Genomic DNA, 16,188 nt, shown 5'->3' with positions numbered 1-16,188 from the left:
ACATTGTTGCTTAAATTATTTAGAGAGCCTATGAAAATGTATGCCTTGTAGCTGTGTCAGTTGCTCAGTCGTGTCCGACTCTTTGTGAACTCATGGATTGTAGCCCACCAGCCTCCTATGTCCATGGGATTTCCCAGGCAAGAATATTGGAATGTGTTGCCATTCCCTTCTCCAGGGGATATTCCTGACCTAGTGATCAAACCTGCATCTCTTTTGTAAGTGGTGCTAGTCTTCATGTACAGGGTTTATTAATTTTACTCAAAAGAGTCTATTATTAAGGTAAATCTTAAATTAGCTGTCAATATATGTTTGAATATAAATTAAAATTGTTACTGCTAATTAATTCAAAGTTTAAAAGCTCAGCCATGACTTCAGATTCAATACAGCAAGTACTTCAGTGTTTCCACACTGCAGACGGAGAGTCTTCTTCAGTTACTGGTTATTAAAAAAAAAAACAAAGCTCACTTAAATATTCACTTTTCTATTCTAGCATGTTGGTATGAAAGCTTCAAACTCTAAATCAAACCTTTTCACTAGACTGTATATAGATAGATAGTTTCACTATATTTGATAGGTTTCATCAGGAAAACAAGAAGGGGAAGGAAGAGATAAACCTTATAGTTGGCCTTAACAATAGAGAACTCACTTTCCTCACTTAATGCCTAATAATTTCACTAAAGTCTAGATTAAAATAATATATCCTTATATAAGGGCTGCGATGGCCGGCGCCCTCAGCGCAGGTGGCTGCCATGGCCTGCGCCCTCAGCGTGGCCGAGAGGAGCTACCTCGCGTCCGAGGTCAGGGGCAGAGGCCAAGAGTGCCAGGCTGCAACAGTGCAGGAACGGGCCATGGGGGGCCACCTCATGTCTGAGGTCAGGGGCAACGGTCTGGAGGAACCACCTGGCCTACGAGGCCAGGGTTGGGGGCCGGGGGGAGCCACCCCACGCCCAAGGCCAGGGGCGGCAGCTGGGAAGATCAACCCACATCCAAGGAGTGGTGGCTGCACTGGTGTAGGAGGGCCTAGAGGAGCTATCCCACATTGAAGGTCAGGAAGGGTGGTGGTGAGGAGATACCCTTCATCCAAGGTAAGGAGCAGCAGTTGCGCTTTGCTGGAGCAGCTGCGAAGAGATACCCCAAGCCCAAGGTAAGAGAAACCCAAGTAAGATGGTAGGTGTTGCAAGAGGGCATCAGAGGGCAGACACAGTGAAACCATACAGAAAACTAGTCAATCTAATCACACTAGGACCAAAGCCTTGTCTAGCTCAATGAAACTAAGCCACGCCCATGGGGTAACCCAAGACAGGCAGGTCATGGTGGAGAGGTCTGACAGAATGTGGTCCATTGGAGAAGGGAATGGAAAACCACTTCAGTATTCTTGCCTTGAGAACCCCATGAACAGTATGAAAAGGCAAAATAATAGGATACTGAAAGAGGAACTCCCCAGGTCAGTAGGCATCCAATATGCTACTGGAGATCAGTGGAGAAATAACACTAGAAAGAAAGAGGGGATGGAGCCAAAGCAAAAACAATACCCAGCTATGGATGTGAGTGGTGATAGAAACGAAGTCCGATGCTGTAAAGAGCAATGTTGCATAGGAACCTGGAACGTCAGGTCCATGAATCAAGGCAAATTGGAAGTGGTCAAACAAGAGATGGCAAGAGTGAACGTCGACATTCTAGGAATTAGCGAACTAAAATGGGCTGGAATGGGTGAATTTAACTCAGATGACCATTATATCTACTACTGTGGGCAGGAATCCCTCAGAAGAAATGGAGTAAAATCATGGTCAGGAAAAGAGTCCGAAATGCAGTACTTGGATGCAATCTCAAAAACGACAGAATGATCTCTGTTCGTCTCCAAGGCAAGCCTTTCAATATCACCGTAATCCAAGTCTATGCCCCAACCAGTAATGCTGAAGAAGCTGAATTTGAACGGTTCTATGAAGACCTACAAGACCTTGTAGAATTAACACCCAAAAAAGATATCCTTTTCATTATAGGGGACTGGAATGCAAAAGTAGGAAGCCAAGAAACACCTGGAGTAACAGGCAAATTTGGCCTTGGAACGCAGAATGAAGCAGGTCAAATACTAATAGAGTTTTGCCAAGAAAATGCACTGGTCATAGCAAACACCCTCTTCCAACAACACAAGAGAAGACTCTACACATGGACATCACCAGATGGTCAACACTGAAATCAGATTGATTATATTCTCTGCAGCCAAAGATGGAGAAGCTATACAGTCAGCAAAAACAAGACCGGGAACTGACTGTGGCTCAGATCACTGGTGTGATCGCTCATCTAGAGCCAGACATCTTGGAATGTGAAGTCAAGTGGGCCTTAGAAAGCATCACTACAAACAAAGCTAGTGGAGGTGATGGAATTCCAGTTGAGCTATTTCAAATTCTGAAAGATGATGTTGTGAAAGTACTGCACTTAATATGTCAGCAAATTTGGAAAACTCAGCAGTGGCCACAGGACTGGAAAAGGTCAGTTTTCATTCCAATCCCAAAGAAAGGCAATGCCAAAGAATGCTCAAACTACCACACAATTGCACTTATCTCACATGCTAGTAAAGTAATGCTCAAAATTCTCCAAGCCAGGCTTCAGCAATACGTGGACCGTGAACTTCCTGATGTTCAAGCTGGTTTTAGAAAAGGCAGAGGAACCAGAGATCAAACTGCCAACATCTGCTGGATCATGGAAAAAGCAAAAGAGTTCCAGAAAAACATCTATTTCTGCTTTATTGACTATGCCAAAGCCTTCGACTGTGTGGGTCACAATAAACTGTGGGAAATTCTGAGAGAGATGGGAATACCAGACCATCTGACCTGCCTCTTGAGAAATCTGTATGCTGGTCAGGAAGCAACAGTTAGAACTGGACATGGAACAACAGACTGGTTCCAAATAGGAAAAGGAGTGTTTCAAGGCTGTATATTGTCACCCTGCTTATTTAACTGATATGCAGAGCACATCATGAGAAACGCTGGACTGGAAGAAGCACAAGCTGGAATCAAGATTGCCAGGAGAAATATCAATCACCTCAGATATGCAGAGGACCCCACCCTTATGTCAGAGTGAAGAGGAGCTAAAAAGCCTCCTGATGAAAGTGAAAGAGGAGAGTGAAAAAGTTGGCTAATGGTTCAACACTCAGAAAACGAAGATCAATGCATCCGGTCCCATCACTTCATGAGAAATAGATGAGGAAACTGGAAAAAGTGTCAAACTTTATTTTTTTGGGCTCCAAAATCACTGCAGATGGTGACTGCAGCCATGAAATCAAAAGATGCTTACTCTTTGGAAGAAAAGTTATGACCAACCTAGATGGCATATTCAAAAGCAGAGACATTACTTTGCTGACTAAGGTTCGTCTAGTCAAGGCTATGGTTTTTCCTGTGGTCATGTATGGATGTGAGTTGGACTGTGAAGAAGGCTGAGCGCCAAAGAATTGATGTTTTTGAAGTGTGGTGTTGGAGAAGACTCTTGAGAGTCCCTTGGACTGCAAGGAGATCCAACCAGTCCATTCTGAAGGAGATCAGCCCTGGGATTTCTTTGGAAGGAATGATGCTTAAGTTGAAACTCCAGTACTTTGGCCACCTTATGCGAAGTGTTGACTCATTGGAAAAGACTTTGATGCTGGGAGGGATTGGGGGCAGGAGGAGAAGGGGACGACAGAGGATGAGATGGCTGGATGGCGTCACTGACTCGATGGATGTGAGTCTGGGTGAACTCCGGGGGTTGGTGATGGACAGGGAGGCCTGGCGTGCTGCGATTCATGGGGTCGCAAAGAGTTGGACACGACTGAGTGACCGAACTAAACTGAACTGATCCTTACATAAAGATCCACACATTTAATCTCATTAATATTAAGGAAACACACTTGCATCCTTATATGTTTTATTTTTTTTAATTTGAAATAATTAGGTGGCTGTTAGTCTTCAAGAGACATTCTTGATGATGAGTATGATGGGACATCTTAATATACCTTAAACTTACTCACAAGCCAGCAAGTCTCCAACTGACAATGCCAGATGGCCTTATATTCCCATCTTCAGCTCTGAAATCTTCTAAGTTTTCTGTTGACAATTTACAATATACACCTCATTAAATATCTCACCCTTCCAGCAAGCCCTTCATATAGCCCCTAAGACCCAACCATTGGCCTCAGTTTTCCTCCTCAGATCCTCCCTTTAGTCTTAGAGTAGAAGCAATATTTATTCAAGAGTTTCCCCATTCTTACACCTGAATTATGCTCAGCTAATTTCTAACAGTCACAAGAAAAAATGAACCACATATTATTTAAGTCTAGACTCTTGAAATGCTTAATTATCATTATTAATTGTAAACTTGATCATTTTAACAGCTTAAAGGGCTTCCCAGGTGAACCAGCTAGATTCCTGGGTTGAGCAGATCCTCTGGAGGAGGGCAAAGCAACCCAGTCCAGTATTCTTCCCTGGTGAATCCCAATGACAGAGGAGCCTGGCAAGCTACAGCCCTTTGGGTCACTGAAGACTAACATTAGTACTCGATTTCACTAATGGAAAGAAATAGAAGATTTTTGCTTTTCTGAGAAAGAAACAAATCTGTTTCCATACTAACATTGGCCTTTTGTAAAAGTGAGTTGGCATAGCCAAGTATGCCAAAATGAGGGGGAAAAAAAGAGAGAGAGAGAGAAAGAGAGAAAATTGTAATGCTGGAATATATTGCTACATGTGAGAAAAGGCTGCGACAGATTTAACACTATCTTCTTGAAGAACATGGGCTTTCCTTATGTTGGTAAAGAATCTGCCTGCAATGCAGGAGGCCTCCGTTGAATTCCTGGGTCAGGAAGATCCCCTGGAGAAGGGATAGGCTACCCACTCCAGTATTCTTGGGCTTCTCTTGTGGTTCAGCTGGTAAAGAATCTGCCTGCAATGCAGGAGACCTGGGTTTGATCCCTGAGTTGGGAAGATCCCCTGGAGATGGAAAAGGCTACTCACTGTAGTATTCTGGCCTGGAGAATTCCATGGACAATCCATGGGGTCTCAAAGAGTCAGACACAACTAAGCAACAAAGTAAATCATTAAGACTGCAGGCATTTTCCTCATCCATAGGCCTAAACATAAAACAGACAGCAATGTTTCATTTGAAAAAAAGTAAGACTGAGTTTGAAAGACCTGAATTGGAAGTTCATTGCTGAAACTTTTGAAAGGAAGCTGGATTCCAGTGGAATAGTTCCTGACACACTAACGAGGGAAACACATGTGATGCAAAGCAAGTGAATATCTCTTGGCTTCAATTTGTTCTCTGTAAAATGAGGATGATAAAAATGAAACTACCAGCTTAGGACATGGATAAACTGAGGTGAATGTGTCTGATGGATAATGAAATGATCATGTGATGTAAATAAATTTATCAGACATACAGAGCAATATCTTTAGAACCTAAACATATACCTCTTGTTGAAATTTAATAAAAAGTGTTTACCCCCCCCCAAAAAGATATTCACGACTCAGATAACCATGATGGTGTGAACACTCAATTAGAGCCAGACATCCTGGAATGTGAAGTCAAGTGGGCCTTAGGAAGCAGCAATATGAACAAAGCTAGTGGGAGTGATGGAATTCAACTTGAGCTATTTCAAATCTTAAAAGATGATGCTGTGAAAGCGCTGCACTCAATATGCCAGCAAATTTGGAAAACTCAGCAGTGGCCACAGGACTGGAAAAGGTCAGTTTTCATTCCAATCCCAAAGAAAGGCAATGCCAAAGAATGCTCAAACTACCGCACAATTGCACTCATCTCACATGCTAGTAAAGTAATGCTCAAAATTCTCCAAGCCAGACTTCAGCGATACATGAACCATGAACTTCCTGATGTTAAAGCTGGTTTAGAAAAGGCAGAGGAACCAGAGATCAAATTGCCAACATCTGCTGGATCATGGAAAAAGCAAGAGAGTTCCAGAAAACATCTATTTCTGCTTTATTGACTATGCCAAAGCCTTTGACTGTGTGGATCACAATAAACTGTGGGAAATTCTGAGAGAGATGGGAATACCAGAGCACCTGACCTGCCTCTTGAGAAATCTGTATGCAGGTCAAGAAGCAACAATTAGAACTGGACATGGAACAACAGACTGGTTCCAAATAGGAGAAAGAGTGTGTCAAGGCTGTATATTGTCACCCTGCTTATTTGACTTATATGCAGAGTACATCATGAGAAACACTGGGCTGGAGGAAGCACAAGCTGGAATCAAGATTGCCAGGAGAAATATCAATAACCTCAGATATGCAGATGACACCACCCTTATGGCAGAAAGTGAAGAAGAGCTAAAGAGCCTCTTGATGAAATTGAAAGAGGAGAGTGAAAAAGTTGGCTTAAAACTCAACATGCAGTAAACGAAGATTATGGCATCCGGTCCCATCACTTCATGGCAAATAGATAGAGAAACAGTGGAAACAGTGTCAGACTTTATTTCTGTGGGCTCCAAAATCACTACAGATCATGACTGCAGCCATGAAATAAAAAGATGCTTACTCCTTGGGAGAAAAGTTATGACTAACTTAGATAGCATATTAAAAAGCACAGATATTACTTTGTCAACAAAGGTCTCCCTAGTCAAGGCTATGGTTTTTCCAGTGGTCATGTATGGATGTGAGAGCTGGACTATAAAGAAAACCCAGTGCCAAAGAATTGATGCTTTTGAACTGTGGTGTTGGAGAAGAGCCTTGAGAGTCTATTGGACTGCAAGGAGATCCAACCTGTCCATCCTAAGGAAGTCAGTCCTAGGTGTTCATTAGAAGGACTGATGTTGAAGCTGAAACTCTAATACTTTGGCCACCTGATGGGAAGAGCTGACTCATTTTAAAAGACCCTGATGCTGGGAAAGTTTGAAGGCTGGAGGAGAGGGGATGACAGAGCATGAGATGGTTGGATGGCATCACTGACTCAATGGACATGAGTTACGGTAAACTCCAGGAGTTGGTGATGGACAGGGAGGCCTGGTATGCTGCAGTCCTTGGGGTCGCAAAGAGTTGGATGCGACTGAGCAACTGAACTGAACTGAACTGAATCCCCTAGTCCAGTTTCAAATGGCTCAAGCCTTGGTACAGAAAAAAAATATTTCCCTCATCTTCAAGAAAAATGTGAACCATAAAGATATTTAAAGATATTTCAGAGCAAATGAAGAGTAATTTCAAAATTCTGGCTTAGTTTTTGTGCTAATAAAAGAATTAGACTGTGAATTATTGTTTCCTCCTTTTGTGGTTGTTTCTTTCATTGAATTTCATAAATTAACAGAAAAAAATCAGCATTGAGTTTTTCACTCCCCATCTGTCCCTTTCCTATATATCTATCAAAAAATTTCATTTACTGGATTTATGATAGCTTAGAAAATAACATGGATTCTAACATGAACATCCTATGGAAAAATCAGTTTTATACATGTAACATATGTGAGAATTTGGAAAATCAGCAATAAAATACTGGAGACTAATATACTCTACAATTATTGAACTAAAAGTGTATTGTTGTTGTTTCAATTAAATTAAGTATTCTGAAACTATGAATGTGAGTATTGAAGCCTTGACAAGGCAATTTAAAAGTTATCAAAATGCCAAATAAATACCAATCTGTTAAATATTCAACAAATATTATTTTATAGGTCTTTCTTTTTCATCAGTGATCTGCAAAATTTATTAACTTTTTTCTTTCACAATCTAAAACAGGTGAAACCCTTCCTATGTATACAAATAATCACTTTCTTGGCATCCTGAATATCCTAAGTGAGTCTCCTCTTCAACGGATTCCTCAAAGCTTTTTTCACTTCTGTGTTGCTCACTGTGTAAATGATAGGATTTAACACGGGACAGAGGATTGCAAAGAACATAGTCACCCACTTGTCCACAGGGTAAATGGCCACAGGACATGTGTAGGTGAATATACAAGGACCAAAAGAGAGCAGTCTAATGGAAAAACAGCTATTATAAAAATATTGGCAAAAATACTAAGGGTTACAGGGTAGGAATATATCCATCAAACAGAAATTAGAGAATTTAGTTCAGATTTAAAGAAATAGTGATAGAACAAATAAAGACGGAAAGGGAATTATATGGAAGTATGTACCATTATGCAGTCACAAAGGCAAAATTATTGAAGCACAAAGGAATTTACACATCAAGTGTGAATAGGTCAAACTGTGAATAGAAGATCATCGACTTGGCTTGTACAAGAAATCACTGAGATGTCTTTCAGTGGCTCCTTACTTGCATGTTCCAATTTCCTGACCTATGAATGCTGATGTTATCAAATGCTGCATCTCTAGCTCTGACATCTACCCTCATTTTCAAAGTTTTGCATGCCATATCTCCAATTTTGGACATCTGCATTTGAATATCAATTTAGTATATATAATACATAATTTAAAATTTCCACAATGTAAAAGTGTACCCTATCTTGTTAAGTGGTACCCACTTCAATGCCATTGCTCAGACAATAAATCTCACAGTGTTCTTCACTCCCTTATTGATTTCCTATGACTCACTCATGCCTTTGGCAAACTGAGTTGTCTCTACTTTCAGAAGGTATCCCTGATTTGATCATTCCTGCCCCAGCTCCATCCTGGCCTCTGCAGCAGCCTCCTGAGGGTTAGGTCTAACTTTGTTCCACTTCTAACCGTTTGTTATCCTGAAGCGGCTGAAACTATTGATTCTCTTTCAATCTTGTTGTGATTGTATCTTTCCTGTGCTACAGTCTAATGTATCACTTTCAACATTTACTCTAATAAGACAGAAATCTCCATTTTTTATTCAAAGAACCTGAGGCTTACCCCATCTCATTAATTTCCCAAAAGTCAAACATGTTAAATGATAAAACCAGAATTGGAATTAAAGCTTTATTTATTTCAAAATAATTTAATGTCTTACATAATAAAGTTGCACAGTTATGAAGCCCAGTTCCCAATATTAGGTGTTTTTGTCACCATTTGGAGGCTAGATGTGATGTGATGTGGAGGCTTCTGTGTGACTGAAGACTTTTTAAGTTATTCTGAATTCATCTTTCATCCATGATGACAAGATAGTGTGACAGACTGCATTATTATTTGTAGAAATATTTTATTTCATTTAACTGTGTCTCCATTTTCTCCATGGAGTCTCTGATTATTCAGAAAACTGTTATTATTTACACTGAAGATTACTCCCTAGGGAAATTTATTTTAGTAACTGCTTTTCCTATTAACTCCAAAATAGAAAATACCATTCAGTTGCTTCATTCTTCTCATTCTGTCATGTTGGTGTGGCCAGACTAGATGACTTGAAATTTTGGGAGACATTGTTGTGTGTTACTTTCTTTCTTTTATGCATTGCTTTAAGGCTAATGAAGGACCTCCCCCAAATTTTATAACATTTCTTAAACGGGTATCATCTTTTTGTCCCAATAGAGATGAAGATCACTGTACATTTTATCCCTTTCTAACTACATATATCATTGGAATCTGTCCAAAACTGATTCTTGCTCAATTAAGTACACCGGGATTTTTCCACCAAATTTAAAAATTATGTTGTTGTTCAGTCACTCAGTCGTGTCCGACTCTTTGTGAGCTGTGCGTGCAATGTCTCCCTCAATAATCTCCAGCTTCAGTTCAGTCCAGTTCAGTCTCTCAGTCGTGTCCAACTCTTTGTGAGCCCATGGACTGCAGCATGCCAAGCTTCCCTGTCCTTCACTGTCTCCCAGAACTTGCTCAGACTCATGTCCATTGAGTCCGTGATGGAATCCAACCATCTCATCCTCTGTGTAGAAACACTACTAAACCATATCACTGATTAAGGTCTGTAAGGTGTGATGAGATGGTTGGATGGCATCACCAACTCAATGGACATGAATCTGAGCAGTCTCTGGGAGTTGGTGTTGGACACCAACTATTAAATTGCATAGTGCTACCTATTTTAATACACTAAATATGCTATGGCTGAGGACACTGTAATTAATAAAATAGGGTAATATATGAAAGTTTCTTCTTACATGAGTATTATATTCATATAATAGATTTTACAACAGAGATAGTGACAGTTTAATAAAGTAGTTATAGTCTTATTCAGTCCCTTCGTGGATCACAACCTTGTCTTGACAAAGCTGTTTGCATGACTTAGTGAAGCTAGAAGCAGGCTATAAGCCATGCCATGCAGGGCCACCCGAGATGGATGGACCATAGTGAAGAGTTCTGACAAAATATGGTCCACTGGAGGAAGAAATGGCAACCTGCCAGGGGAACCCCATGAACGGTATGAAAAGGCAAAAAGATATGACACTAGAAGATGAGTGCCCCCCGGTCAGAAGGGACCCAACATGCTACCGGGGAAGCACGGAGGGCAGTTACTAATAGCTTCAGGAAGAATGAAGCGGCTGGGCCAAAGCAAAAATGACACTCAATTGTGGATGCTTCTGGTAGTAAAGTCTGATGCTGTAAGGAAAAATATCACATAGAAACTTTGAATGTTAGGTCCAGGGTTCAAGGTTAATTGGATGTGGTCAAGCAGGAGATGGCAACATTGAACACAGACATCTTAGAAATCAGTGAACTAAAAGGGACTTGAATTTAATTGAGATGACCATTATGTCTACTACTGTGGACAAGAATCCCTTAGAAGAAATGGAGTAGCCCCAGAGTTAGGAAAAAGAGTAAGAAATGCAGTATTTGGGCAGTCTCTAAAACAACAGAATCATCTGTTTGCTTCCAAGGCAAACCATTTGACATCAGTGTAGTGCAAGTTTATGTCCCAACTGCTGAAGCTGAAGAACGTGAAGCTGATTGGCTCTGCGAAGACCTATAAGACCTTCTAGATGTAATACCAAAAAAAAAGATATCCTTTTCATTATAGGGGATTGGAATGCAAAAGTAGAAAGTCAGGAGATGTTCAGAATAACAGGCAAGTTTGGTCTTGGAGTACAGAATGAAAAAGGGCAAAGGCTAACAGAGATTTGTCAAGAAAATACACTGGCCATAGCAAACACTTTTTTAAATGACCCGAGAGATGACTCTACATATGGACATCACCATACGGTCAATATCATAATCAGATTGATCCTCAGGTTGCACAGACCCTCTGGTGAAGGAAATGGCAACCCTCTCCAGTATTCTTACCTGGGAAATCCCATGGACAGAGGAGTCTGGCTGGTGACAGTCTATGGGGTTGCAAAGAGTCTGGCATGACTTAGCAACTGAGTATTTGCACTTAATCATCCCTGTGTGTATAAAACATCACTTTATTGGCATTCTGAACAACCTAAACTACTCTTCTCTTCGACAGATTCCTCATGGCTTTTTTCACCTCCACGTTTCTCACTGTGTAAATGATAGGATTTAACATGGGAGTGAGGATTGCAGAGAACATAGTCACCCACTTGTCCACAGGGTAAGCGGCCACAGGACGTGTGTAGGTGAACACACAAGGCAGAAAAAAGAGCACCACTACTGTAAAGTGGGCGCCACATGTGGAGAGGGCTCTGCGTCGTCCTTCAGAGCCGTGGGATTTCAGAGAGCTCAGAATAACTATATAGGAGATGAGCAGCATGGAAAAAATGAGCAAGCACATGCCCCCACTGTTAGCTGCCACCACCATTCCAGGTATGTAGGTGTTGCTGCAGGCAAGTTCCAACAGTGAGAAGAAATCACACATGAAGTGGTCAATGACATTGGGACCACAGAAGGTCAAATCCATGGTGAAAAGAATCTGCACAGTGGCATGCAGGATCCCCCCGATCCAGGCCACCACCACCAGGAGCTGGCAGAGCCCCTGTCGCATGATGGTCATGTAGTGCAGAGGCTTGCAGATGGCCACGTAGCGGTCATAGGCCATGACAGTGAGGACGATGACCTCTGATGCTGCCAGAAAGTGTTCTAAAAAGATCTGAGTCAGGCAGCCTCGCCATGAGATGATTCCTCTTTGATGAAGTAGGTCAACAATCAATTTGGGGGTGGTAGCAGATGTGAAGCAGGCATCTAAAAAGGCCAAGTAAGTGAGAAGGAAGTACATGGGAGCAGAAAGCGTGGGGCTGAGGGAGATGGTGATGACAATGAGCAGGTTGGCCAGCACAGTGAAGAGGAAAATGGACAGAAAGACAATGAAGAGTATTTTCTGCACGTGTGGATTCCGTGTGAGTCCCAGGAGAACAAATTCCGTCACATTGTTGGGAGGCCTGAGGACATCCATTCAGTAAGCAGCAGCTTCCTGGGATAAAGAATGATACTCATTAATCATGAAAGGCTTGTGATCTGACTTTCTTAGAACAAAATAGTCACCGTGCAACATGCCCCTGGAACTTTTGCCCTGTACTCGAGTCAGGTCTTTCTCATTTTCACCATGGTATTTTACATCTCTTCAGACATCTAGTACCTGTCACCTGTAAAACATCAGTAGGGCCACATTTGATGTGTAATTTGCCGAGAAAACACCGTCTACATGAGACATGTAGAGGCTGTCTAAATGAGATTTGGATTCTCCTACTGGTTCCAACTCCATTGGACTAAGTCACCACAGTGCCCCATGCTTCCCAAGCCCTACTCTGTGTCTGTGAGGTAACAAATTGCAATTTTCAGAGGTTTCTTAAAAGCTGAGAAGTGCTATACACAGGCAAGAGTTATTCCCTCTTCCATGAGAATTTATATTCCAACCCTCAGGTCAAACTGTGGAAAGATAAAAATATGGTCAAGAAATACCACATGGAGTGAATTTAGTGAGGTGTGTATAAGTCCTTGGAAATGCATGCACCTTTGTACCTACCAGGACATATAAGCTATTCATCCCTTACCAGAGTGCCTGGCATGTCTGCACTGCCTGAAACCTAATGGGTGATGAGTAAGGGCTGGTATTGAATGGCCATTCTCTAAGGGTAAGCATATGTCTGCTTCCCCAAACCATAAATTCAGCAGGAATTCAACTGCTCTTGTCCTTCAGCTCTGTTGATCTGTAATCTCTCTACTTTATAAGAAACAGATAAACATTTGAAAGGAAGCTACACTCCAGTATAACAGTTTCTGACACACTCCTTAGAGTAAGCATGAAAGTATTTAATTGCTTCTAAGAAAGTACACATATTGGGTCATTTTTCTTTCAAGATGGTGTGTTTGTTTATTGATTTTTTTAATTCTTCAAAATTCTGCTCCACATACAATTTAGCATAATCATATTCTATAAATTTATAGCTATAGAAGACTTGGATTAAAACATAAACACTTTCATAGATGTTCAATACACAAGGATTTATCAAGCATAGGAAATCCTTATTTTCAAAGCTCTAACAATAAAAATTTAACAAGGAGAACAGAAAGAAATACTCTGCAAGATAAATTAGAGCATTACCTAATACACTATATGTATAAACATATATATCAATACACCAACTATCAAAACATGTATAAAATCCATTACTTACTATTAACTCCTACTACAGATTCCTTCATCAAACATATATTTATTGACCCCCTGCTGAGCACATTAATGAATGTTGCTCACATAAGATCATGAAAAGTGATGCTATTGAATGAACTTAATTCCTGAAATTGTATCATCAAAGTGGCAGCACATCTCTCCACCACCTGCATGGCCTTCCCACTCCTTTGTTTCTGCTCCACGCATTCTCATGCCTTCTCCTGTCTCCCCACAGTGTCCATCTCCCATCATTCCTGGTTACAGGATGTGTTACTAATACAATTTGGGGTGATCAATTTGCCAAAGAGAAGAGAAATAAGTAAAATTAAACATATTCCATACAGCATATCTTTTCAAAGATAAACAGATATAAACTATTTTTTCTTAATTTTCCAAGATGAAAATTGTGTGCATATGTGGGAACACAACGCAGCAGCTTCACTGAACTTCCTCCTCCTTTAGTGGGATCTCCCAGCAGATCAAAGAAGAGGTAGTGTAAACAAAGTAAGAATTAGACACAATTCATAGAAATGCTTTATAAACAACTATGAAACAAAATAAATTACTTCTTAAATTTTTCTTTGGCTCCATAATACTTTTTCTAGGAATAAAGGTTAATGTAAAATAGTTTAAGAGAAACATCATTATGCACAAATATGTTCAACATAATCACTAACAGCTGTGGAAAATTTAGAAAGGGTGTGGAATGTTCCACAGTGGAGGAAAGGATAAATAAAATATAGTGCATCCTTTTGAATAATATTTAGTTTTTAAAAGAGATGCTTTTAAAATTGTGCAATACCATGAAAAAATTATCAGTTGTAATATTAAGTGAGGAAAATTTTTGGTGCATATTTTAATTGTATAGTTATTCTAACTTATTCATTGTAGCTAATTATATTATAAGCTAAACTAATTTAAATACATATCAATAAGAAAAAAGATTCTAAAATATTTTACTTCTAAATTGCTTAGTACTGTAGTCAATTCTACATTTCTTGATGTTTGTATGCTTAAGGAGATCTTAAACCTCAGGTAAATTTGGATGAGGAGTGATTATATGATTTGGAACATATGTTTATACCTGAGAATATATGATTATGTGATTTCAAAAAATAATCTCACCTATGAAAATGTCTGACCTAGCGCCATGACCAGGCCCCAGGCAGCTGTTCGTTCCCCAGGAAAGAAGTCAAGTCATAAGATTAAAAATTTCAGCTAGCTCATTGCCTCTTTGATTATACACTGTATAAGTCTTAAAAGCACTATGATATATCCTATTTGTGGGCAAAGTCTATGAAGTTTCTTACATGTGGCTAATTGGAACTCATGGGTATTTTTCCATCATTAGCAGGTCTTGCTAACAATCCAATTATCTCATAACAACATCAAAGAAGTGCTTTTATAGTATTCCTTTTTAATTTTAAGCTTCATCTTTAAGTCTATGTGAAAATAAAGTGAAAAGGGTTAGTTAGTCATGTTTCTCTTTGTGACCCCTTGGACCATAGCCAATCAAACTCTTCTGTCCATGGGATTCTCCAGGCAAGAGTACTAGAGCAGGTTGCCATTTCCAATCTAGAGGATCTTCCCAACATAGAAATTGATACCAGGTCTCCTGCATTTGGGCAGATTCTGTAAAACATAGTCACAAAAGAAAAACCTAGCAACAAGTTAAACACTTATGGACTTGATTATTTGATAGTAAATGAGCTTAAATACAGAGTCTGAGTATTTGGTATTTAAAAATTAAATGTTTCAGCACATTACTATCAGATTTTTAAATATTTTTAATATTATTTTATTTTGAAGAGATAGTTAGATAGCACCACCTTCTCAATGAACATAAATCTGAGCAAACTCCCAGAAACAGTGAAAGACAGGGAAGCCTGGCATGCTGTAGGCCAAGGAGTTGCAAAGAGTCAGACACAGCTTAGTGACTGAACAATAATTTTATTTTAACTGATCTACCATTCATGACAGACTTCTCTGTTGCCTCAGAAGTAAAGAATCTGTCTGCCAGTGCAGGAGACATGTTCAATCCTTGGGTCAGGAAGATCCCCTGGAAAAGGAAATGGCAACCCATTCCAGTATCTTTGCCTAGGAAATCTCATGGACAGAGGAACCTGGAGGGCTAGAGTCCATGGGATAGCAAAGACTAGGACACTACTCAACAATGTTAATGACCATTCATAGTAGCCATAATTTCTAAATATTGCATTCAGCTATATGTTAAGTGATAATTACAAACCTCATTATAAATTTAGTGCTTCATACCAGATAAATTTTATGGTACTAGTTGTTTGTTCTGTCAATTGTGGAAATAGATGAACATGATAATGATGAAAATAAATCTATTTTTCAATTATATTCAGAAATGATAAAAATGCATTTGTCATTTAAAAGTAATCCTATAATATCCATATAGGTATTAAAAGTAGGAAATAACATTCAGAATTTATATAGCAAAACATAAGAAAGGGAATAGGAACACATCTACCATGGAGAAATAAGAAACCAGGCCATTAAATCCTGGGACAGAACTATTATGTTTAAATTGTGTTTTTATGACTAAAGTATCATGATACTCATATATTGCCACCAACTGCAAGGCCCATTATAATTATCTAGTAAAAGAGATAAAACTGATATTAAAATTGTTTGGTAACAAAATTCAATTCAATTCAGGAATACTTTTATATAAAGCCAGGCAAGCAGCCAAGAGGAGATACCCACATCCAAGGTCAGTAGTGGAGGCTGTGAGGAGATATCTCATGTCCAAGGT

At 39.8% G+C, this 16,188-nt stretch overlaps 1 protein-coding gene across 1 annotated transcript; it reads right to left on the bottom strand.

The window, feature by feature from the left end:
* Window positions 1-11,261: 11,261 nt before the first annotated feature.
* Window positions 11,262-12,188, bottom strand: LOC128060666 (olfactory receptor 140-like). Its single transcript, XM_052653044.1, has one exon. It carries the CDS (start codon window positions 12,186-12,188, stop codon window positions 11,262-11,264), a length of 927 nt encoding a protein of 308 aa, XP_052509004.1.
* Window positions 12,189-16,188: the final 4,000 nt, after the last annotated feature.

Source organism: Budorcas taxicolor, chromosome 15, assembly GCF_023091745.1.
Source record: "Budorcas taxicolor isolate Tak-1 chromosome 15, Takin1.1, whole genome shotgun sequence".
Lineage (NCBI taxonomy): Eukaryota > Metazoa > Chordata > Mammalia > Artiodactyla > Bovidae > Budorcas > Budorcas taxicolor.
The sequence above is the reverse complement of the archived record's forward strand: the minus strand, read 5'-3'. Positions and strand labels throughout refer to the sequence as shown.